At 42.7% G+C, this 25,956-nt stretch overlaps 2 protein-coding genes across 2 annotated transcripts in view; one reads left to right on the top strand and one right to left on the bottom strand.

Moving 5' to 3' along the window:
- The window catches only part of LOC120552569 (NLR family CARD domain-containing protein 3-like), a 1,238,648-nt gene that overhangs the window by 348,615 nt on the left and 864,077 nt on the right, over nt 1-25,956 (top strand). The gene's annotated exons all lie outside the window — the stretch shown is intronic.
- Nucleotides 1-25,956, bottom strand: part of LOC120552568 (NACHT, LRR and PYD domains-containing protein 12-like) — a gene marked incomplete in the record, with an annotated part of 803,490 nt that overhangs the window by 17,635 nt on the left and 759,899 nt on the right. The window contains 3 exon segments of the mRNA XM_039790738.1: nt 10,163-10,339; nt 14,195-14,371; nt 23,509-25,291. Of these exon segments, the coding sequence (XP_039646672.1) occupies nt 10,163-10,339; nt 14,195-14,371; nt 23,509-25,291 (2,137 nt within the window).

Below are 25,956 nucleotides of genomic sequence, written 5' to 3'. Positions count from 1 at the left end.
TAATATTAATGACAACATGCTGCTACTTCAATAAAGACTTTGGAGTGAATTATTTAGTGTTATTCAGTTATATTAAGGTTTTAAATCTGTAGCTCAACATTACTCTGCTGCATTGACATTAATTAGACGTGTTCACTAAATGAAATACATTTACAATAATTACACACAGTAAACTGTAATACTGACAGGTTAAACAGGATCATCTTATTAAAGTTTATTATAAATCAACATGTTTCATTGTCTTGTGAATGAAGTGTAGCTTATCTTCACTACCATCCTAATGTTTCAGGTAGAGATGAGTCTTCTCATCCACTCTTCCTGCTTCTTACAGTGCAGACGCTCTACTGCTTGCTCCTGCTTCTGCTTGCATATTTCTGCTGATAATCTTGCTTTTCCTCTGAGAGAAACTATGAGCAGCGGCTCTTGGATACTTATAAATCACTGGACTATACATTTTTTGTAGACATAGTAGGCTACTGTCATTTTTGAACATTTTTCTGCGTGAGCGTGGCCTACCAATAGCTTAAGCCTGTCCTAAAGTGACTGTAGCTAAGTCCATAGAGGACTACTACAAACTCCTTCAGAAGATTGCAGTTCTGGAAACCAAAATTTACCGGTTAGAAGTAAACGTGGAAGTGAACAGATCATGTGGAAATGACACCACTTTACCAGTGACCCAAAACAATGGACAAAAGCATGCTAACACACGGCTAACTAGCACCAGCAAGACCACAAAGAAACAAGAGGGCTGTGGAACGGATAATAAATCAACAAGTGGCAGTCCTTCCTGGAACTCTTTGCTGCAAAGCCTAAGAGTAAATCATTTTCCTGGGAAATGGGAGGACGACTAACGGGCAGAGCACAGCGCCTGAGATTTGTGATATGACCGGCTGGCCTGCATTACCACCCAGGCAGAGCGCCTCTTCAACCCCTGTACTTAGCAGGACACAGTCGTGGACAGCTGCAAAAGGGAAAATCAGCAACAAAATGCCTCCCCAACAACTGAGTGTGCGAGGTGAAGAACAGATTTGCTCCTCTGCTGCAGGACCCTGGACATGACCTGGATTACGCCTCATCGTCACACAGCAGGGTAAGGACTGAGAGCAATTCTAAAAGTAAAAAGCTACAGGGAAAGCTAACAACTGGGCCCCAAACTCTGATTGTGGGTGACTCTGCTGTGAAAGATATAAAAAGCAGTAAAAACACCAAAATACTCTGTTTTCCCAAAGACATGGTGTCTGACTTGGCCCAAAGAATCCAGGATATCATAGCAGCACACCCAACTGTGAAGAACATTATACTGCATATAGGGTCAAATGATGTTGTAAAGCAAGAGTCTGAAGTGCTGAATCGTGACTTTATGAATCTGCTGAACGCAGTCAGCTCCCTAAATGCAAAGGTGTTTATCAGTGGCCCTATACCGCCAGTCAGAGGAGGAGCTGAGAGATTCGGCAGACTGTTGGCACTGAACAGATGGCTTTCAACTGCATGTACCAACAACCATTCTCTGCAGTTCATTGACAATTTTAACATTTTCTGCAGACATCTTTTTAAAGCAGATGGACTATTCCTTAACAAGTCAGGAGTAAAGCTGCTCACCTCTAGCCTACTTTACTTTCTGGCGCCACATCTGCTCCCTTGGCCAAGGACACGGGACAAGATGAACCAAAACAAGAGGAAGACACAACAAAGGCGGCAGTGAGCCACCACAGCCCCCACCTGAGCAAAGATTTAACCATGGGAGACCAAAGAGCGGAGATGAGAAATCTCAACACCCCTTCTCACCCGTCCAACACTCCTCAAACCCCTTGGACAACCACGACAGCTTTGAGGACCTCTTTAAGGATACGTCGCTCTCCCCTCTTTCCCCCATCCCCATGTTGGAGTTCACTGACCAGATGAAGCAGCTGGTGAATGCTGGAACCAAGTATGCCCCCCTTCCTTCTCCCATCGAAACGCCAGGCACCTCTGCCCCTCAAGGACGGCAGCTAACTCCTTCTCCCCAAACTGATAAGGATGCTTGTGTGCAAAATGCAGCAAGCGTTAACTGATATGGGCCGGGTCCAGGCTGCATGCCTAGTAGCACTCATGACTCTTTCCAAGACAAGCCTGGGCCCTGCGTATAGGGTTCTTCCACAATTTATGTTGTGATAGGTAATAGAAAAAGAATGGCGAATAACCACGTAACTGCAAACTTTGCAAATTTAACATCCATTCCTCGCCAGCCACAGTCTGTCCCAAAAAATGAAAAACGCACTAACACTAGCCCTACTAAACGTTAGGTCTTTGGCGGGTAAATCATTTTTAATCAATGATTTTATTATCAAGCACAATCTTGATTTTATGTTTTTAACTGAAACCTGGTTGGACCATAATAACAGTGCTGCTGTTCTCATTGAGTCAGCCCCCTAACTTTAGTTTTATGAGTGAGAATAGAGTGAATAAGAAAGGAGGTGGAGTCGCCATTTTGTTTAATGACTCATTTCAATGTACGCAATTATCTACGGAAATTTTGCTTCTTTTGAATATGTGGCTCTTCAGCTAAGATCCTCCCCTCAAGCTCTACTTCTAAATATCTACAGGCCACCTAAATACTGTGCATCCTTCTTTGACGACTTTACTGAACTGCAGTCTATAATTTGTATTAACTTTGACCGTAATTATTGCTGGTGATTTCAACATTCATGTTGACCAACCCCAGGACAGAGGGACCAAAGAACTGTGTTGTGTTTTTGAGAGCTATGGACTGACTCAGCATGTGACACAGCCCACGCAATAATAAGGGCACACTCTGGACTTGATTATCTCAAAGGGTCTGAACATTCCCAAGGTTGTTGCGGGTGTTGATCGGCTTTCTGATCATTCCTGTGTTTTTTTACTTTCGGCACTATCTCTGTGCCAAAAAGTGTTCAAACAAAGTTAATCAGAGAAACGGTATATCACTGAAAACACCAGTGAAAAATTCATTCAGCTTTTCTCCTCTACACCCGCCCTTACTGGGGCCTCAGTCACTGAGCTTGTAGATAATTCCAACTGTAAAATTACGAATGTTATTGATGCTATTGCTCCCACTAAGATCAAAGCTGTCTCTGGTAAGAAAAGATCTCCATGGAGAAAATTTTATAGTTGTGAGAACAGAAAAGAGAGTGTCGAAAGCTGAACGCCGGTTGGCGAAAAAATCTAATCTCCAGGTCCATTATAACACTTATAAAGAGAGACTTCGCATTTATAATCTGGAACTAAGAAATGCAAGGGGGTCCTTCTTCTCTGACATTATTGCCAGAAACAATAATAATTCGGGGTTTTGTTTGCTACTGTTGATATATTAACTAACCCTCCAGTACCAGTAGCATCGAAACTGTTGTCTACCAAGGCTTGCAACGACTTTGCCTCCTTCTTCACAGACAAAATTCAGAAAATTAGACAAACAGTAAGTGCTTCCATATCATCAATTACAGGATATGTGTTGTCACAGTGTGCATGCAAAACAAATTCCAACATGACACAATTTCATACAATCAACCTTAAAAACCTGGAGGACATTATACAACATCTGTAAACCTCCTGTTGCCTTGATATTCTACCACGGGTGTTTTCAAAAATGTTTTGAATTGTTTGCGGCTTCAGATCTTCTACAGATTGTAAACACATCTCTGCTCTCAGGTATCTTCCCACAGGCCCTGAAAACTGCAGTCATCAAGCCACTCCTAAAAAGAACAATCTAGACACGACACTAATGAACAACTATAGGCCAATATCAAACCTTCCATTTTTAAGTAAAATCATAGAAAAAGTGGTTTGTCAACAACTCAACTTTTCTTATCGTTAAACAACAGTTTTGTTGCCTTCCAGTCAGGTTTTCGACCACACCACAGCACTGAGATGGCTCTTGTTAAAGTCTTTAATGACATCCACTTAAACACAGATAGTGGCAAAATTTCAGTCTTAGTATTACTTGATCTCAGTGCTGCATTTGATAACGACATGATACAACATATTGCTTGACCGATTGGAAAACTGGGTTGGTCTTTCTCGGCTCATTACTAAAGTGAAGTTTAAATTTTTAAAGAATAGGGACTACTTTGTGTCTATAGGTAATTATACATCTGAGCATACAAAATGACGGAGTTCCCCAAGGCTCAGTTCTGGGGCCTCTTCTGTTCAACATCTACATGCTTCCACTGGCTCAGATTATGGAAAACAACAAAATAAGTTACCATAGTTACGCGGATGACACCCAAATTTACATAACCTTATCACCAGGGAACTATAGCCCAATACAACAATTAAATATGTGCATTGAACAGATTAATGACTGGATGTGCCAGAACTTTCTTAAATTAAATGAAGAAAAACGGAGGTGGTTGTTTTTGGAGCAAAAGAGGAACGATTGAAAGTCACAGCTCAGCTTCAAACGACAATGTTAAAAACAACAGACAAAGCCAGAAATCTTGGTGTAGTCATGGACTCAGACCTGAATTTTAAAAGCCACATTAACATAATTAAAAAATCAGCCTATTATCACCTTAAAAATATATCAAGGGTTAAAGGACTTATGTCTCAGCAGGATCTGGAAAAACTTGTCCATGCTTTTATCTTCAGTAGACTTGACTACTGTAACGGAGTCTTTACAGGTCTTCCCAAAAACTCAATCAGACAGCTGCAGCTGATTCAGAACGCCTGTTGCGCGAGTCCTCACTAAAACCAGGAAAGTGGATCACATCACTCCAGTACTGAAGTCTCTACACTGGCTTCCAGTGCCTCAAAGAATTGATTTCAAAATACTTTTACTGGTTTATAAATCACTAAACGGTTTAGGGCCAAAATACATTTCTGATCTGCTACTACATTATGACGCACCCAGACCTCTCAGGTCGTCTGGGACAGGTCTACTTGTTGTACCCAGAGTCAGACCTAAACAGGGGGAAGCAGCGTTCAGTTTTTATGCTCCACATATCTGGAACAAACTCCCAGAAACCTGCAGGTCCGCTGCAACTCTCAGTTCTTTTAAATCTAAGCTAAAGACCTATCTTTTTGATGTTGCTTTTCTTTAAATAATCTATTAACTTTAATTTCTTATACTGCACTGTAACTTTTATTCTTATACTGCACTATCAATTTTATTCTTGTCTTTTAATGTTTTTAATTTGTTTATTAATGTTTTTAAATTGTTTTCAATTGTTTTTAACTGCTCTTTAATGTTTTATGTAAAGCACTTTGAATTGCCCTGTTGCTGAAATGTGCTGTACAAATAAAGCTGCCTTGCCTTGCCTTGCCTTCTGAACACATCTGCTCTTTAATTAGTTCACTTACTGTACAGCTCTAGAAAACACCACTATCCTCACATGGACACTAATCATAGAAACTAATCTAACAGTTCAAATCTGACTTTCCATACATTCAGGGCTGGACTGGAAGAAAAAATCGTCCCTGGCATTTTTGGCCCAGGCAGCCCACACCCACTGTGATTGGTCAGACACATTCCCTGCAGACAGTCCTCTTAAAATATGATATGAGTTGCCTAGTGTTCAGCGTTCATGTGATCATTTTGGATCCTTCAAGTGGGGTCTCAAGACTTATCTGTTGATCTTACACTTAAATAATTCATTCATTCTTAGAGTTATGATTTGTATATCTATGGCATTTTTATTTTTTATTGTTGATATTTGATGTATTGCCATTATTTTTATAATTAGGCAACTATTTTGCTAAATATTGGCTTAGCAACTTTAAAAACAGTTTACTGTTAATTTTAACTATTGTAAGATTCATAAGTGTCTGCTAAATACTACATAAGTGACCCAATTTAAATATATACCGTAATTCCTCAAATAAAAGCCTGGGGCCTTTATTTACCTAAACTGCAGACGGTACCAGGCTTGTATTTGAAGCAGGCTTTTATTAGAGGCAGGCCTTTATTTCTAATTCCATGTTTTAAATGAAAAACCATTGCATTCCAGTTGACAGAGATCATTAATTTTTTAAGAAATATTTGCAAAAATATCACCATATACAACAACAGCCAGGAGAGCGACAAAGCAATTTGGGTCAGAATTAATCAAACACCACCATTGTATCAGTTTGAACCCTGTAAATGTACCGGGTGTGTTTATTTCAAATTACTGTACAGTTACAGACGGTAGCCATAACCATGCATTAACATGACAAAAATCAATGTTTCTTCAGAGCTACACATACCGGTACTTGTGTGTAGTAAGTACGGTATACGGTATGTCACATCATGGCATCCAATGTCAAAACATAAAAACAACAACAACAACAAATCTGAAGTAACGCTACTCTGGATACCCTAACATTAACTGTCAAAAGACATTCCTGACAGCACACGCACAGTCAACTGCCGGTATCTAATAACATTCAGCTGCAAGCAAAATCCGAACAAAATTGCTTTAATATTAACATCGCAGCTTACCTCGATAAATGAAACAGTGTAATTACCCGTAACAATATGGTGGTCAGTCCTCCTCCTCAAAATCACCATCCTCACCATCATCAAGAACTACAAGTTCATTGTTAAACAACTCCTCTTCATCTTCCTCCTCCTGAGGAGTTTCGCGGCGGTTCTCCCGGCCCTGCTGTCGGACCTGATCGAGCGCCTCCCGTCCAGCGGCGCAAGGCTGTCCCTCCCTGAAGCAGAGGATGAGGTCGTCTTCGCTCCCGTCAGTTTTCACAGACAGTCCACAAACTTTAAAAGACTTTTTGTGATATTGTAGCCACCTTTTAACTCATCTTTGGTGGCGGCACTGATGTGGCAGCGGTATGAGTCCCACGCCAGCAGCCGCGGGGTGAAGTTGAATTTTCCCACCACAGACTTCAGCCAGTCTGCCGTCAGAGTGTCATTCATCCAGCCATTCGCAGAAGTGGCGATTACTGCGCTGGAGATCTGCTGCTGCATTGCTTTCACTTCACGAATAGCCCCTTTGAAAACGATATATGGCTTCAGTTTGGTGCCGTCGGCCTTGCCAGCGAGGACAACGGTAAGATGGCTTTTCTCGTGTCCTGTGGTTTTCAGAGCCACACTCTTTGCTCCTCGTGTGTCAACAGTAGTGGGAGACACCATGTCAAACCAAACTGTAGTCTCGTCCATTGCAATTATGTCCTTCTCTAAAATCTTTTTAGAACTGACAGCCTTGCTAACATAGTCAACGTACGAAACGAGTTTCTCATTTAGTAGATCTGGGTCTTTCTGCGCCATGGTGGTGCGACGTCGAAGTCAGAAACCATTGCGCTGTAGAAATCGTTGTAGCCAACCCCTGCTAGCCACAAACAAATCTCCTCTGTCACTCACGGAATTGTAGATTTCCAACGCTTTATTTTGTATCATTTTTCTTGATACTCGGTTGTGTTTGTCCCACATGGAGTAGATCCACTCTGGCAGCTTTGATTCTAGCTCCAGGCTAACTTTTTTCCTCCCACCTCCAATTAGCCGTGCTCTGCTCTGGTCGGCTAATCTTGTCAGCTCATCCTTCTGTTTTTTCCAGTATCGGATTCTTCTGGGGTCAACGTCGAAATGTCTCGCAGCTGATTCACCCGAGTTTTCCTCCCGGTCTCCGGCGTGAAAGTCCTGTGTTGTTTGACCCATCCACCACCCCGACCAACCTCCATACGTTTTTCGGCTTTTTATATTACTCCCTACAATTTCGTTCTGTGGCCACGTAATATGCTTCCCATTGAAATAAATTGGTTCACATTTTCGTGTTGTCCACAACGTAAAAAACGAGAAAAACATCTCCGTGAACACGTTCAATAGATTAAGAATAACGTGTACATTTACACGAACTGCCGTGAGAATGGGCTGGTATCTAAGCCACGTGAGATCAAGATGGAGGATGAAACTCTGCGAGATGTGAGGCTCTTTGTAGTTTTTAGAGCAAGGAGCAAAATGGCTACTGGAGGAGATGAACCAACAGACTATTTAACCCCAAGATGGAGGCTAGTGATTCTGGGTTGCAGCATCACATGACTATGGGGGTAGTTGATCTGTGTATGTGTGTGTGTGTGTGTGTGTGTGTGTGTATGTGTGTGTTTGTGTGTGTGTGTGTATGTGTGTGTGTGTGTGTGTGTTAGGTTAGTGTGTAAAAGAGGACAGCAAAGCCCACTTTAGAGAAAGAAAAGTCTCTTGGGATCTTGATTTGGGAGGAGATGATAAGAACCAATGGTCTGGTTGACTCAGGACTCTGACCTCACTGAGACCAGAGGAGAACAGCTGATCTCTGACAGACCACAGCTCTCACATCTGAAGAAAGATACACATCTATTTATAATCCAATCAGATGTGTTGATGTTTTAAATGTGTAGCTCAACATTACTATGTCCTAATCAATGATCTTTCCCTAAAAGGAGTATTGTTTAAAATGAGTTGTTAGTTCTATGTGCAGAGCAGTTTTAATATTAACCCTTGTGTTGTCTTCCCGTCAACCATGAAAAAAACACTTTTGTTGTCTCAATGTTTCAGTCACTGTTACATAAAGTTTAGTATTTTACATTTTAGTGTTTTTAGTCACTTTTTCAACATTTTAATCTCTTTTCATGATTCTTTTCCGCTTTTTCCCAATGTTCTTCTTACTTTTTTAATGTGTTGGGTGCTTATTTTTGACAGTTTTTTGTGTTTTTTATCGTTTTTTTCATCATTTTTTTGTTGTTTCTTTTTTAACGTTTTGGCGTGTTTTTTTCTTTTTTTAAGGTTACATTGTGTAAGAATTTCTCCCATCTAGCGTTGAGATCATATATCGAAATAAATAAGTAGAGACGTATTGACAGCCACGAACTGACCACAAAGTCTAGCAAACCAAACCGCAGTGGAGGTGGAGGTGGAGAGAGTGGAGGAGGTGTGGTGTGAGAGAGAGGTGGAGGTGGAGTGGAGGGTGGGCAGATGAGATGGAAAAAGAGGGGTGGAGAGAGAGATGATGTGGGAAAAGCGGATGCGGGAGGATGTGGATGGGGATGGGGAGAGGGTGAGAGGAGAGAGAGGATAGGAGGTGGGAGAGAGGGAGGTATAGAGGATGAGGAGGAAGAATGAGGAGAGAGAGATGGTGTGGTGAGGGAGGAGAGAGGGAGGGAGGAGAGAGAGGAGATGAGAGAGAGAGAGAGGGGGTGGTGGGGAAGAGAGATGTGGGGAGAGAGAGAGGAGTGGATGGAAGAGGTGTGGAGAGATGGGGGAGAGAGGGAGGAGTGGAGGAGGGGGGAGGAGAGTGGAGGAGTGGAGGTGGAGGAGTGGAGGAGTGTGGAGGAGGAGTGGAGAGAGGAGGAGAAAAAGGACTGACCCAGAAATGGAAACAGCCCTCTTTAAAGCAGTAGCGAGACGGGAGCTGGGGGGTTTAGCGACACTGAGAAGTGAAGCCGCTGGACACTGAGAGGAAAAGGACTGTACATGGTGAGAGAGGACTGGAACAGGGGAGTTTGGACATTCTCCACTGAGAGCCGGGCCATGTGGGGAAGCCAATGAACTCTGTGAGATCTGTCACCACCATCTGCCCGGCTATGTGGAAGTGGGCCAATGAAGAGCTGTGAAGACATTCCTTCCCGCGTGGGGGGTGTCCTGTGTAACCAGAGGTCCTCAGCAGCAGAGCTGCTCCAGCCGTCTATCAGCCGTGGTTGTTGGAGTGCATGTGGGAGAGTGGCGTGGACGCTTCACACCACGAGGGGGCACGCCCCCCCCCCCCCACGGACCGGAGAGAGAGGAAAGAAAAGGAGATGCAGCGGTCAGAGGATCAGTAACTAGTTGGGATTTGGTGTGGGCCTCCAAAGCTGCTCCAGTGGTCACTCTTTTTTCTGATGACGCCGCTCTCTCGCTCTTTTCAATCTACGTTTTCTTATTCTGGGCGAGAAGAAGAAGAAGAAGAGAAGAAGAAGAAGAAGAAGAAGAAGAAGAAGAAGACTCCTGTTCCTGAAATTTGGATTTTGAATATGTGTGGTCCTCCGTGGTTGATTAATATTCAACCACGGAATTGAGGGTGGTGATTAATATTCATAAAAAAGGACACGTTGGTGAAGGGCAACTCAGAGTTTGATAATGAACAATTACAAACCTTATACAATCTGGCTTTATAGATTATTTTTGGGGCATTTTCGGCCTTTATTTTGACAGTTGATTTAATTTTAATAGATTAACACTGTAGAAGAATGAAATAGATGAACTGACCTCAGAGTCTCCAGTCTACAATTTGGACTCTCCAATCCAGCACACAGCAGCTTCACTCCTGAATCCTTCAGGTTGTCGTTGCCACTCAGGTCCAGCTCTTTCAGATGGGAGGGGTTGGACTTCAGAGCTGAGGCCAGAGCAGCACAGCTGATCTCTGACAAACCGCAGTACTTCAATCTGCATAAAGAACAGATGTGTTGATGTTTAAATGTGTAGCTCAACAATATTTTGTCTTAATCAATGATCTTTCCCCTAAAATGAATATTGTTTATAATCAGTTGTTAGTTTTATGTGCAGTTTTGATATGAATGCTGTCATGTTGTGCTTTCTTTCCACATATATTTAAAAAAAGATATTTCACAATAAACAAAGGTACTTTTGTGACTTTAATTGCATCCCTCTGACTTAAAATGTAAACTGTGTAATTTAGGAACGAGGCTACAGGCGGAAAATAGAAATTGCGTTAAAACCTGGTACAAAGCATCTCTCCTTGTTTTTATACAAAGTTAATGTTTAATTGTACATTGTTTCTGTCTAAATGAAAAAAAATTCATAAGAACTATAGAAAATGGCCAAATTTAAATACTCAAATCATTATTTTACAATCTAAGTAAAGATAGAAACATGGACCTTTAGTTAGTTGTATGTGCAGTGAAGTTTTAATATTAATGCTATCATGTTTTGCTTTCTTTCTAAATACATTTTTTAAACAAATAATTGTTGGTGACAGATCAGACTAAAGAGACTTCAAACATCTGCATTTGGAAACATGCTTCACTCTCTGCTCCTTTATCATGTGTGTGTGTGTGTGTGTCTATATGTTTGTGTGTCTCTATGTGTGTGTGTGTGTCTATACGTTTGTGTCTCTGTGTGTGTGTGTGTGTGTGTGTGTGTGTGTGTGTGTGTGTGTGTGTGTGTGTGTGTGTGTGTGCAGGGTGGGAAATTAGCACCCTCCACCAGCCAATGGCGGGTATTTTTTCAAAGTGGGGGTGACTTTGCCTTGTAAACTAGTCACAGTGGGGGGTGGATTGTAAAACATTCCTTGTAACGGATTGGACAAGCTTTTGTCAAAGAATGCTGTTGCTAAGTAACAATGCATGGCGTTATGTTACTGCTAATGAATCCCCAACATTTCCAGATTTTGCTGCTTCATAATAAAAACATTCAAATACCAAAATAACTGAGGACTTTTATTGTGAAGAACTTATAGGAAATGAAACCGTTCACAGCCGGGGCTTTGACCACGCATATTTCCCTCAACTCCAGACTTTTGTCGAGTCGTTTTCAGCGCTAGTCCGTGACACCATGTAGCTGAGCTGAGGTACAGACCAAACCAAAATTATCAGTTAAAAAATGTGGCGACATATCCCCGGTGTTAAGAGGCCCTCCGCGGAGTCAGCAGTAGCTATGGCTGTACAAACTGTTGAGGGCCAAGTAAAGAAAAAGAGAAGCTACTTTTGGAACAAGTGGAGCATTGACAAAACAACCAGAGAAAGACCGTGCTAAACATTTCAGAGCGTCCTGCCAACCTGTATTAAACTTAATGTACGCTGTCACCATTTCTCAGTCGCTGAAAGCTGCTGCTGTTTTAATAATCCTGTCGGCTCTCTGCTGCTCAGTTCCCCCCGCGACTGACGCACGCACACACACAGTGTCACACATACCCACACACATATACACAAACACACACAGTGACACACACACAGTGACACACACACACACACGCGGTGGATGTAGGAAAACCCGGAGATGAGACGTACAGGATGACCTAAATTGAGGACAGCTACGCTTGTTATTGTAAGTGAAATGATAAATAAGTTAGAGTCCTTTATCAAAGCGTATGAATGGGTGTCCCAGGCCAGGTTAGGAAATAAACTAACAATGCAAAGATCAACACACCACTGACAGAAATGTTCAAATGTATTCATTCAATAAAGTATTATTTTTGGTCTTAAATCAACCAGCCATTTTCATATTCTACCAACAACTTTTATCACAATTCTTTACAAAAGATGCCGCAAAAAATCAGGCATTTTGGGCTGCAACAATCTAAAAAAAAAGGCCGCAAAATCCTGGAGGGACTGTTTAATGCTATGTTACTGAGAGATGAGTCAAACATGTATTTTCACATCACTTTTTATTTGCCTATGATATATATATATATATAAATAAAAAAATATTTATTGTAGCAATTCAAAATATTCTAGTGCACCTTCTTTTATGAATTTGAATTCTGGAAAAAGTGGCTAGTAAAAAATATAAGTGGCTGGTAAAATTGGGCATCCACCAGCAACTGTGGCTGGTGGGCAAAGAAGTTAATTCCCCACCCTGTGTGTGTCTCTATATGTATGTGTGTGTGTGTGTGTGTGTGTGTGTGTGTCTCTATGTGTGTGTGGGTCTATATGTGTGTGTGTGTGTGTGTGTGTTTTTTTCGTATTCGTATGTCATTATTGGCGTGTTATCAAGACGCATACTCTCTTTTAGCGTGTTCATCAACACCATTTGGCCTCTATTGACTTCCATTACCTTGTGATTGTGTGTTAATTGACGCCGTAGCGAGTAGAATGAAAGGGAGGAAATCTGTGTAGGGAGGATGGTCGGGGGGGGATGGTCGGGGGGGGATGGTCGGGGGAGGATGGTCGGGGGAGGATGGTCGGGGGAGGGATGGTCGGGGGAGGATGGTCGGGGGAGGATGGTCGGGGGAGGATGGTCGGGGGAGGATGGTCGGGGGGGAGGATGGGTCAAACAACACAGGACTTTCACCCAGGAGACCGGGGATCAGGTCCTGTGTGTCACGTTTCCTAAACTCAACCGTAGCTTTCTTCTCGCGATAACACGCCAAGTGGCGTGTATGTTTACGCCCGCTGTATACAGCGTAGACATACACGCTGATATCTCAAAATATGTAGATATAACACGCCACTTGGCTTAAGGAAGTCGCGCGTGTATGTTTACATGAAGTCATGATGTCATGTTGGTGAGAGAGAGAGAAAGAGTGACATCATCTGGAAAATACATTGAACTGTTTTAATGCTGCACGATTGATCTAATCCCAGTCATGATGTCACTGTGTGTGAATAACTAACCTCATAAACTGTGTGATTTAAGGAAACTAAAAGGTGAGCTGTGTGCGTCTCACTCAGTGTCCACTCCAGTCTCCACGTTGTAACAGCCTTCACTTTACCCACAGTAGAAACCACAGAAGAAGACACTGGGGCTTAAGAAGCTTGGTGTTCTTCACACTTTACCAACAGGTTGGACAAAGTAGATTTTGTAACTTAATCAATAGTTATTTTATTACACCCATCCTTAATGTGGCATATACAATGTATTATTTTAATGAGAATTTTTGTTTTTCTTATTTGTTCTATTTTTCATTTGTGCTGTTGAGCAAACCAAACTTAACTTTCTCCTCTATCATTTAAAACATCTGGAACTGTAGTAAACATGTCCCTGTTTTTTTTATTGTAATTATTTTACTTTCTCTCTCTTTCTTCATTCTTTATTGTCTCTACTCATTTAATTCTTCCTTTATACCTTTTTATAGACAAGTTTTTTATGTTTTTATATTCTATATATTTCGTTTGATTTTTTTTAAGGAACCCAACATGTTGAGGGTTTTCTGGGTTTCTTTAGCAAGACATTTTTTATTTACTGTTTGGTGCATTTATTTTTGCAATCATAGTATTGTTAATCACAATATGACTTATCTACAAATTGTACAGCCCTATTTCATTTTTTTATTATGGCTGCGTTTCACATGTAAAAACTTTTTTAAATTTTGATTTAATTTTGCAGCACATTGAAGAATAAATCTTATAGTTTTCTGACAAAGACTGATCCAGTTTGAGTCCAGACTACATCTGGAGACAAACTGTTCAGACTGACAAACTGAAAACAAACAAAGAGTTGTTGTGATTTGTTCTCAGACAAACACAGAAAACAAGTGAACTGATAGAAATGTAAAAACTTCTTTTATGGATTTAATTTTAATAGATTTACACTGTAGAAGAATGAAATAGATGAACTGACCTCAGAGTCTCCAGTCTACAGTTTGGACTCTTCAATCCAGCACACAGCAGCTTCACTCCTGAATCCTTCAGGTTCTTGTTGTAGGTCAGGTCCAGCTCTTTCAGATGGGAGGGGTTGGACTTCAGAGCTGAGGCCAGAGCAGCACAGCTGATCTCTGACAAACCGCAGTAATCCAATCTAAATAAAGAATAGATGTGTTGATGTTTTAAATGTGTAGCTCAACAATATTTTGTCCTAATCAATGATCTTTCCCCTAAAATGAATTTTGTTTAAAATCAGTTGTTAGTTCTATTGCTTTCTTTCCACATATATTTAAAAAAAGATATTTTACAATAAACAAAGGTACTTTTGTGACTTTAATTGCATCCCTCTGACTTAAAATGTAAACTGTGTAATTTAGGAACGAGGCTACAGGCGGAAAATAGCAATTGCGTTAAAACCTGGTACAAAGCATCTCTCCTTGTTTTTATACAAATTGAATGTTTAATTGTACATTTTTCCTGTCTAAATGAAAAAAAATATATAAGAACTATAGAAAATGGGCAAATTAAAAATACACAAATCTTTATTTAACAATCTAAGTAAAGATAGAAACATGGACCTTTAGTTAGTTCTATGTGCAGTGAAGTTTTAATATTAATGCTATCATGTTTTGCTTTCTTTCTAAATACATTTTTAAACAAATAATTGTTGGTGACAGATCAGACTAAAGAGACTTCAAACATCTGCATTTGAAAACATGGTTCACTCTCTTTGATACTTTAACTTGTGTGTGTGTGTGTGTGCGTGTCTATATGTGTGTGTGTGTGTATATGTGTCTCTATGTGTGTGTGTGTGTGTGTGTGTGTGTGTGTGTGTGTGTCTATATGTTTGTGTGTCTCTGTGTGCGTGTGTGTGTGTGTGTCTATATGTGTGTGTTTCTATGTGTGTGTGTGTGTGTGTGTTTGTGTGTCTCTATGTATGTGTGTGTCTGTGTGTGTGTTTATGTGTGTGTGTGTGTGTGTGTGTGTGTGTGTGTGTGTGTGTGTGTGTGTGTGTGTGTGTGTGTGTGTGTGTGTGTGTGTGTGCTGGGTGTAAATTAGCACCATCCACCAGCCAATGGCGGGTATTTTTTCAAAGTGGGGGTGACTTTGCCTTGTAAACTAGTCACAGTGGGGGGTGGATTGTAAAACATTCCTTTTAACGGATTAGACAAGCTTTTGTCAAAGAATGCTGTTGCTAAGTAACAATGCATCGCGTTATGTTACTGCTAATGAATCCCCAACATTTCTGGATTTTACTGCTTCATAATAAAAACATTCAAATACCAAAATAACTGAGGACTTTTATTGTGAAGAATTTATAGGAAATGAAACCGTTCACAGCCGGGGCTTTGACCACGCATATTTCCCTCAACTCCAGACTTTTGTCGAGTCGTTTTCAGCGCTAGTCCGTGACACCATGTAGCTGAGCTGAGGTTTTAGTTTTGCGCGTTCACGTGAGAGTAAGGGCTATCCCAATTCTCGTTTTGATCGAGGGGTCGGGCTAAGGGGAAGGGGTAGATACCCCTTAGTTTTAAGCAAAGACGCAAGCTTACTTGAAAGCAAGGGGTACCCAGAGTACACTGCACAGCCGTGTATGCTTTCTAATCTGTGGGAAACACTGAAATCGCTAGTTTGCTACACTAACGCTAACGTTACATTGCTTATTTGCACAACAGTCCCACATTTCTCTGCCTTGAATGGACAACATGCATGTCTACAGTGTTGACTAAACTCCATTAGCAGTTAATTTCGTTTGATATCACTGCATAACACTACTTGCTTTAGAGACATCGATACATGCTTTACATATACCGTCCTGTATCACAGAGGGACGCCTGAGGAAACCCGGCAGCTGATCCACTTTTGGGCTGAAAACGAGCAGAAGTTTCTGCGTTCATGTTGTAGCCATTCATTATTGTATTGGTACTGTATTATTGTAATCATGTGTAATTCATTCCTGTTCATGTACCTGTACATTGTTGTTGGTTATGATACAGGACACTAATGAAAGAAATGGGGGTTGGAGGGAAAGGTTACTGGCCAACAGGCATCAGACTGGGGTCTGGAGCATTGTCCGAATTACGTGGGAGCCAGAGGGAGCCGAGCTCCCATAGAGTGAGGACTGGCTCCCATGAAAGCCCCAAAGTCAAAAATCTGAGGGGGTCTCTCATATCTGAAGGTGTCTGCCATATGTGGCATTGTAATTTAATCTTAATCAACGCTCATTATCCATCCCTGTGCGATATCTTACCATTAAAGATGTTAAATTAAAATATAGGCTACGGACGTAGACCTGAGCCTACCCTACGCTCATGAACGCAGCATGACTGCACTTCACCATCACACCACTAGGCTACGTGAGCAAACCACATACGATCGATTTCACAGCACTTGCAAGTCCGAAGAAGTGATCTTGCTTTTGTCATTAGTTTTGTTTTCAATAACTTTGTAAACAGTGGCAGTAAGCCAACAGCTACGTGCAAGGTGTAACGTCGGACTTCATCAGGCATCTCAAAACGCACCCAGGCAGGTCAGTCACTCACACGCAAATGTGAAAGAGACGTTATTTAGCATATTTCGTCACAGGTAACAAGCTAACCATTGCTAAGTGTTGTGCTAATGCTGGGAACAGGTAAATTATATATTTATAGTTAGTAGTTGCTGAGGCTCAGACATCCATGGCGCACAGGAGGCAGGACGCACTGATCCATCTCCCCAGGAACAAACGCTGTGTCGGGTGGGCAAACTCATGTGATGCGTAATTGATCCCGTGGATGATTTGTAGGCTATTAAGTGAACAAGGTGTACCCCAGTCCACCAAACACTGGGTCTTAATTCTGCACATATTTGTGTTACTGTAGTCCTATTTAGGCTACTATTTCATTATTTCATCCATGCGTGGCGCAGCGGATCCGTGCGCACTGTCACCTGCCGTGGAGACGCTGGCCTCACTAACCTCTCCTCCTCTGAGTCTTGTCTCACTAACCTCTCCTCCTCTGAGTCTGGTCTCACTAACCTCTCCTCCTCTGAGTCGGGTCTCACTAACCTCTCCTCCTCTGAGTCTGGTCTCACTAACCTCTCCTCCTCTGAGTCTGGTCTCACTAACCTCTCCTCCTCTGAGTCTTGTCTCACTAACCTCTCCTCCTCTGAGTCTGGTCTCACTAACCTCTCCTCCTCTGAGTCTGGTCTCACTAACCTCTCCTCCTCTGAGTCTTGTCTCACTAACCTCTGCTCCTCTGAGTCTGGTCTCACTAACCTCTCCTCCTCTGAGTCTTGTCTCACTAACCTCTCCTCCTCTGAGTCTGGTCTCACTAACCTCTCCTCCTCTGAGTCTGGTCTCACTAACCTCTCCTCCTCTGAGTCTTGTCTCACTAACCTCTCCTCCTCTGAGTCTGGTCTCACTAACCTCTTTTCTCCTCTGAGTCTTGTCTCACTAACCTCTCCTCCTCTGGAGTCTGGTCTCACTAACCTCTCCTCCTCTGAGTCTGGTCTCACTAACCTCTCCTCCTCTGAGTCTTGTCTCACTAACCTCTCCTCCTCTGAGTCTGGTCTCACTAACCTCTCCTCCTCTGAGTCTTGTCTCACTAACCTCTCCTCCTCTGAGTCTGGTCTCACTAACCTCTCCTCCTCTGAGTCTGGTCTCACTAACCTCTCCTCCTCTGAGTCGGGTCTCTCTCGCGCTGGACTCAGTTTCACTGAGCGTACTAACACTTAGGGCCCTATTTTAACGATCTGAAACGCAAGTATTAAACGCAAAATGCAAGTAGCTTTGTGGGCGGATCTCTGGCGCTGTTGCTATTATACCGGCGGGATAAATGACTCTTGCGCCCGACGCAAATTTAAAATGGGTTTGTCTGAAGTAGCTAGGTGTGGTTTGGGCGTAACGTGAAATAAACCAATCAGAGCGTCATCTCACATTACCTTTAAGAGCAGGCGCGCTTGTTCCATTGCGGATTGCTATTATAACGGTGGATTTTCCTGGCGCACGCCAGCGGGAGCTGTCCGGGATGCGGCAAAGTAATAAATGCCCGTCTTGGCCGGGTGGCGATGTTGCTTCGGCCTCTCGGGCGCATCTCCTCAAGTCTGGAGAGGATTGGTGCAGCCATGGAGCGTGGGCCTCCAAACGCACCACCTGCACCTGTTGTGCACCTTCCTCCTCCCCCCACTCCATCTCCGTCCACCCGCTCCACCAGGAGCGCATCGCGCATTACTCCTGGACCAGATCCCGCTGGAGTGTCCAATCCCGCCGTAGTTCAACATCACGTCTCCTTAAGTTCTCTAATATTTCCTCATTTATATCATCAACACATCCATGATTCATGGAAATGTTGTGTAAATCACAACAAGCCAAAGAATGCTGGGACATTTTGAGGACTGTACTGTAAAGTGCCTCCTGACCTATCCAAACACCTGAAGCGCATTTTCAGTAATATTTTCCTTTGTAATTATGTATGGTTTGCAAAAATGGGAACTGCTGCGTCCGTTTAGATGAGAGAAGTGTATGCACGTTGTGCACAGCTACATTATGGCCAAGCATGCGCCCCTAAAATAGCATCTGAATAACGCGCTACTGACTTTAGACTAGTGCCACTGACTTTAGACCAGGTTTTTCCTGGTCTGTGGCGGAATTGGTTTCTGAAACTACAAAATAGCACCAAGTACCGTTTGCGCCGGAACACGCCTCCTCTTTTCGCTGAACCGCCCCCAGGAGCGCAAATACATTCCCTAATTTACCGACGTGCTCATGTGGAGGGAAAAGTCCGCTGTGCGTCGGGTGCAAAATAGGAATGATACATGCGTCGGTGTACAAAGGCAATTGCGCTGGGTGCAAGATAGGGCCCTAAGAAAATAAATTGCATTACATCAGTGAGTTCAAACTGCTTATTGTGCGTAATTTGGACTGACGTTGAGATGCATGTTGTTCTGTAACTGGTGTGGCGCTGCCACTATTCTCTTGATTTCCACTTCGACATTAGACATTTTTTTGAATGAAAGAGACGTTACATTTAGAATATATGATATCATCACAGGTAACAAGCTAACCATGGCAAAGTGTTGTGCTAATGCTGGGAACAGGCACATTGTTACTTTATAGTTGTATCCGTATAATGTGACAGACTTAGGTTAATATTTCACCAGGTCTGAGGGCTAGAGGGATGTATTAAGTAGACCCCATAAAGTTATTCCACAACTGATTTTAATACTGTACTGTCTGGACATGCTTTGAATTCATAAGATTTATGGGAAAGATCAGATGGCCAGAGACTTGACTTGGACTCCTGGCAAAAGACTCTGCTGTGTGCATACTGCGCAAAAACGCCACGTGCGCCTAGGTTATTTAATTGTATAGCCTTGTTAGGCTATGCGCGGGGTGTGCCAACTTTTTTTATGAGATAGAGAGACCCCCTTGAAGACAAAAAGATAATTCGAACACTGGTCTGGAGGGAAAGGTTACTGGCCAACAGACATCAGACTGGGGTCTGAAGGGAAAGGTTACTGGCCAACAGGCATCAGACTGGGGTCTGGAAGGAAAGGTTACTGGCCAACAGGCATCAGACTGGGGTCTGAAGGGAAAGGTTACTGGCCAACAGGCCTCAGACTGGGATCTGGAGGGAAAGGTTACTGGCCAACAGGCATCAGACTGGGGTCTGGAGGGAAAGGTTACTGGCCAACAGGCATCAGACTGGGGTCTGAAGGGAAAGGTTACTGGCCAACAGGCATCAGACTGGGGTCTGGAAGGAAAGGTTACTGGCCAACAGGCATCAGACTGGGGTCTGGAGGGAAAGGTTACTGGCCAACAGGCATCAGACTGGGGTCTGAAGGGAAAGGTTACTGGCCAACAGGCATCAGATCCTAGTAATATGTATGATGATGTAACCAAGTGGTGTCTCATTTCATAGGGGTTTGTTTTCACCCCGACCCTTACCACTTCGGTTTCGAGGGACAAGGGCTAGGTTTAAGACGAAGGGGTATGGGGAAGTAACCTGACTCCACCAGATGGATTGCTTCGCATTTGTTTGGCATATCCATCTGGGAACTTTCTGTTGGAGAACTTTTGGGAAGGTTAAGGGTCACTTTATTATCCCCGAGGGGCAATTTCAATTACAGCCAGCAGTAACAAATAACAAATACCAAACAGCAACAAAGAAACACAACAACAGTATAACATAATTAAAATTTGGATTCACAGGATACTATTAACAATGGGGATAACAGCAGGGATGAATGATCTTTTAAATCTCTTCGTCCTGCATCGCAGAGAACTATATCACGCCCGAGGGAGGTAGCAACATAAATTCACCCCACAAGGGATGACTCGAATCAGCCAGGATGGCTCTCGCCTTTTTCAAAGATCTGGCCTTATATAGGTCATGAAGGCCATCCAACGGTGTGCCCGCAATTTTGCTGCACACCTTCATGATACCTTGCATTCTATTTTTTTCTTTAATAGAAAGTGACCCGTGCCAGCAAATAAAAGTAAAAGTAAGAACTGATTCAATAAAACAAGAGTAGAACATTTTCATAAAAACAGTGTCGACATTGAAACTGCGAAGCTTACGAAGAAAATACATGCGCTGATGTGCTTTTTTACACACAGCATCAACATGGGACTCAAAGCACAGTTTACTGTCGATCACAGTCCCAAGATATTTGTACTGCTGCACTAGTTCAACTGGTTGATTGTCCATTACAACCGGGGAAATGACAGCGGGATTTCTTCTGAAGTCAATGCACATCTCTTTCGTTTTTGCCACATTAATGTTTAAAAAGGAGGATTTACACCAATCAATAAAATCATTGACTACCGGACCATGTTCAGAGTCGTCACTGCTGAGGAGAGACACAATGACAGAATCATCCGCAAATTTAATGATGTGGCGCCGTTCCTGATGGCTTTGGCATTCATTTGTATATAAAACAAATAAAAGAGAAAGAGAGGACACAGCCCTGGGGGGACCCAGTAGAAGATAAAAGGGCATCTGATAAAACACTGTTCACTTTAACCCGTTGTGACCTCACTGTTAAAAAATCCATAAGCCAGCAGATCAGTCCATTATCAATGTTATGAGCGTTCTTCAGTCTGTCTGCTAAGACATGGGGCTGAATACAGTTAAAAGCGGAGGAGAAGTCAATAAATAGTAGACGAACAAGGGACTTGGCCCCCTCAAGATGTTTAAAAACCATGTTTAAAAGTGTCCCTGTTGCATCGTCCACACCTCTGCCCGGCCTATAGGCGAACTGGAGGGGGTCTAACTTATCCCGTACAGTGTCCAAAAGGGCATCCTTCACTAGCCTTTCAAAAATTTTCATGACAAGAGATGTAAGTGCCACTGGTGTGAAGTCATTGAGGGTCTTAGGAGTTTGAATCTTAGGCACAGGAACAATTATTGAGTCCTTCCAAAGACAAGGGACCTTATGCAGCTGTAAGGACAATTGAAAAATGAAGCAGAAGATGTCTGCCAGCTGGACAGCACAGTTCTTCAGAACCCGACCCCCGATCCCATCGGGACCTGGACTTTTCCTTTCTTTGACACCCCGTAGGAGTTTCGAGACCATGAATTTATCAATGGGCACAATATTATTTACATGATTACAGTCTACATTTCATCACTCGACATCTCCTCACTAAAATCTTGAACATTAAACCGATTATAAAAAACATTCAGTTCATTAGAAAAGTCCAGGTCGGTTTTCCCATTGTGAGAAATAGTACACTTTTTGGACTGCAAACCCATCGGCCGTCAATACCGTCGCACGCGTGAATTTCCAGTGCGCAACAATTTTTCCACTTTGTCTTTATATACGCACTTGGCAAGCTTAAGTTCCTTCTTCACTTGTTTTGATAATGCCATGTGCTGTATCATGTCGCCCTGATTGAAGCAAATGTTCCTCTGGTTGATTATGCTTTTGACTGATTTGGAGACCCAAGGTTTATTATTTGGATAAATGGAGATGGGTTTACGGGGGATGATCATGTCCTTACAGAAAGATATATAGTCAGACACAGTTTCTGTCAGTTCATTTAAATCCAGACAGGCATTTTTGAAGACATCCCAATCAGTGCCAGTAAAGGGGCGAAAATAATGGTTAGCTGATTGGATAAACCATCTGTCTATCACCACAGACATGATATGTGATAGACAGAAAAAACTTGCGCGATAGCTACGCTCATCTCATCCGTGGAAGCTGCGATGTTGTTTAGACTGAACAGTCACTTCTCGTTGCGTCACACCTAAACCCGCCTCAAAACCAGCGCTGATTGGTCGGTCGTTTGGCGAACGGCTCCAAATTTCTCTATCTCAAGATGCCAGACTGATCTGCGAGTAGACAACTGGAGCTCGCCAGATCAAGTCGGTCTCACGAGGCTAATGGGGAAGGGGAAGGGGTAAGACAGAGAAATGAGATTCAGCCTTGCTCCACTGCAACCACTCCTTAAACAAACACTCAAGGCATTGGACAAACAGCCATCAAGTTATCATCATTGTAACATAATCCAAAAACATAATCATATGACCTTTGACAGTTTTGTGTTTCTTGCTGATGTTAGTCTAGTCTACAAAGTAATCAATGATCTGGCCGCTCCAACATTAAATGAGTTCCTGTCACTGTGTTCAGGCACTGGGAGGAGAACTAGGACGACCAACAGAGGTGACTGTGCAGTACAGAACAGATCTACTGAGTCGGGCAGATCAGTCTTCTCTGTTAGAGACACAAAGTATTATAACTCAGTACCAAGAGAGATCAGAGAATGGAACAACTTTGATGGTTTTAAATTAAAGATAAAATCATGGCTGAAATCAACCCAATCATGCTCCCATCAATCATCAACCCAAACAGCCAATCTTTATGTAGTGAAGTCCTGTTGTAGTGGGGTCTAAATGTTGGGATTTTATTGTTGGTTCTATCGTTGTGGTGTTTTAATGTTGTGGTTCTTGTTGTCAAAGTAGTGTTAGTTGTAGAGATGTTATTCTCTGTTTCCTGCCCAGGGACTACAGATGGGAATTAGCTTATAGCTAATTCTGGTACTGCTAAGGAGCTGTGCATTGTCCCTGTCAAATAAATAAATAAATAAACTGTTACTGATGTTCAAGAGCTGTTTTACAGAATCAACAATATCACCAAAACTAGTGGGGGGGAAATATAAAAATACGTTTTTTTGGGGTGTGATTAAGAATGGTCTCATGCATGATTTATAATCTAAATATGTGTGAAGTGTGTATCTTTTACTCTAATACTGATGGCTTCAGCTTTACATTGATTTATTGTGTTTATAATCACATCTGGACTTACCGAGCCTTTCTGCAGTTCCTCACAGCTGGAATCAGTCTCAGTTTTCCCTCCTGTGATGTGTTGTACTTCTTCAGGTCCAACTCATCCAGAACCTCCTCTGACATCTGCAGCATGTAGGACAGAGCTGAGCAGTGGATCTCAGAGAGTTCCTTCTCTGATCTGTTCTCTGACTTCAGGAACTCTTGGATCTCCTGATGGACTGAGTGGTCGTTCATCTCCGTCAGACAGTGGAAGATGTTGATGCTTCTGTCAGGAGAGATCTCATCACTGTTCATCTTCTTCAGGTTGTTGATGGCTCTCTGGATGATTTCTGGACTGTTGTCTGTCTGACCCAGCAGGCCTCCTAAGAGTCTCTGGTTGGACTTCAGAGAGAGGCCATGAAGGAAGCGCACAAACAGATCCAGGTGGCCATTTTTACTCCTCAGGGATTTCTCCATGGCTCTCTTCAGGAAGAAATCCAGAGATGAATAAACATAGCAGCCTTTTCCCAGGAAGTCCTCCAGTACCTGTGTGTTCCTGTTGGTGTAACAGTGGAACAGGTAGACTGCAGCCAGAAACTCCTGAACGCTCAGATGAACGAAGCAGTAGACTGTTTTCTGGAAGATCACACTCTCTCTTTTGAAGATCTCTGAACAAACTCCTGAGTACAGCGAGGCCTCTGTGACATCCAGACCACAGCGCTCCAGGTCTTCTTGGTAGAACATGATGTTTCCTTTCTCCAGCTGTTCAAACGCCAGCCTCCCCAGCTTCAGAAGAACTTCCCTGTCAGCCTCCGTCAGCTCCTGTGGACTCGTCTCATGTCCCTCAGCATACTTGAGCTTCTTCCTCTTTGTCTGAACCAGCAGGAAGTGTGAGTACATGTCAGTCAGGGTCTTGGGCAGCTCTCCTCTCTGGTCTGTAGTCAACATGTGGTCCAGAACTGTAGCAGTGATCCAGCAGAAGACTGGGATCAGACACATGATGTGGAGGCTCCTGGAGGTCTTGATGTGGGAGATGATTCTGCTGGACAGCTCTTCATCACTGACTCTCTTCCTGAAGTACTCCTCCTTCTGGTCGTCAGTGAAGCCTCGTACTTCTGTTACCCTGTCAACACACGCAGGAGGGATCTGATTGGCTGCTGCAGGTCGGGAAGTTATCCAGACGAGAGCCGAGGGAAGCAGCTTCCCCTGGATGAGGTTTGTCAACAGCACGTTGACCGATGACTTCTGTGTGACATCAGAAACAGCCTCATTGTTGTTGAAATCCAGGTAAAGTCTGCTTTCATCCAGGCCGTCAAAGATGAAGAGAACTTTAGAGCCAGCGAGCTGCTCTGCTGTGACCTCCTGTAATGATGGATGGAAAACACGGAGCAGCTCCAGAAGACTGTACTGCTCATCTTTGATCAAGTTCAGCTCCCTGAAGGAAAGAGGAATCACCAGATCCACATCTTGGTTTTCCAAACCCTCGGCCCAGTCCAGACAGAACTTCTGCACTGAGAAGGTTTTTCCAACGCCAGCGACGCCGATCATCATAACGACTCTGATGTGTTTCTGTTGGTCAGGTAAGGCTTTAAAGATGTCGCTGCACTTGATTGGAGAGTCATGGAGGGTCTCCATCTTGGAAGCTGTCTCGAGCTGCATCACCTCATGTTGGGTATTAACTTCTTCACTCAGTTCATCTGTGATGTAGAGCGCAGTGAAGATCCTGTTGAGGAGGGTTTCACTTCCTGTTTGATCAGCTCCTTCAGTCACACGTTCATATGTCTCCTTCACTCTGATCTTATGTTTATGCTGACCTCCGATCTCTAGAAAAAAGGACAAAGGTGAAAGACCAAAATGAGAAGATCAGTTTACAATCTGGTGATAGTTTTTATTATCAATATGAAAACCAAATAGTAAAGGTTATGAAGTAATCATCCCTTCTTAAAGTAAAAAAAGACATCATGAGTTTTACATTTAGTTTGTTTAATTGTGTTTTTCTGTTGAAAGAGAAGCCTCAGAATAGCTCCTTTGTCTCTCAGCCTCTGACTGTGAGTCAGTGAACATGTTTGATTGACAGCAGCTCAGGTTTTTATTGAATAGCACCAAGAACAAAGAACTGACAATACACTTCATTTACTGTAGCTGTTTCACAATAAAAGCCTCCAGCTGGTTTGCCGGTAACTTTAAAGGTGACATTTACACTGCTACATTTTGGTTTAAAAAGGTTTGAGGTATGATATGAGGTTTGGGCGTGTTAGTTTAAAACAGAGATTAAAAACCAAAACGTAGCGATGGAGATGTAGCCTCAGAGAAACAGCAACAGGAAAAGTTAGTTTACATCATCAGTAAGTTAACAAAGCATGACTAAAACATTCAGTAAACAGTCAAATAAAGCTGATATCTGAAAGTACAGACAGGAACACAGGAGAAGTGATACAGAGCAGATATCTTCACTGGAGCAGAAAAAACATTCAGTTAAATATCAGGT

Source organism: Perca fluviatilis, chromosome 22 (genome assembly GCF_010015445.1).
Source record: "Perca fluviatilis chromosome 22, GENO_Pfluv_1.0, whole genome shotgun sequence".
NCBI lineage: Eukaryota > Metazoa > Chordata > Actinopteri > Perciformes > Percidae > Perca > Perca fluviatilis.
This window is presented reverse-complemented; position numbering and strand designations above follow the sequence as displayed.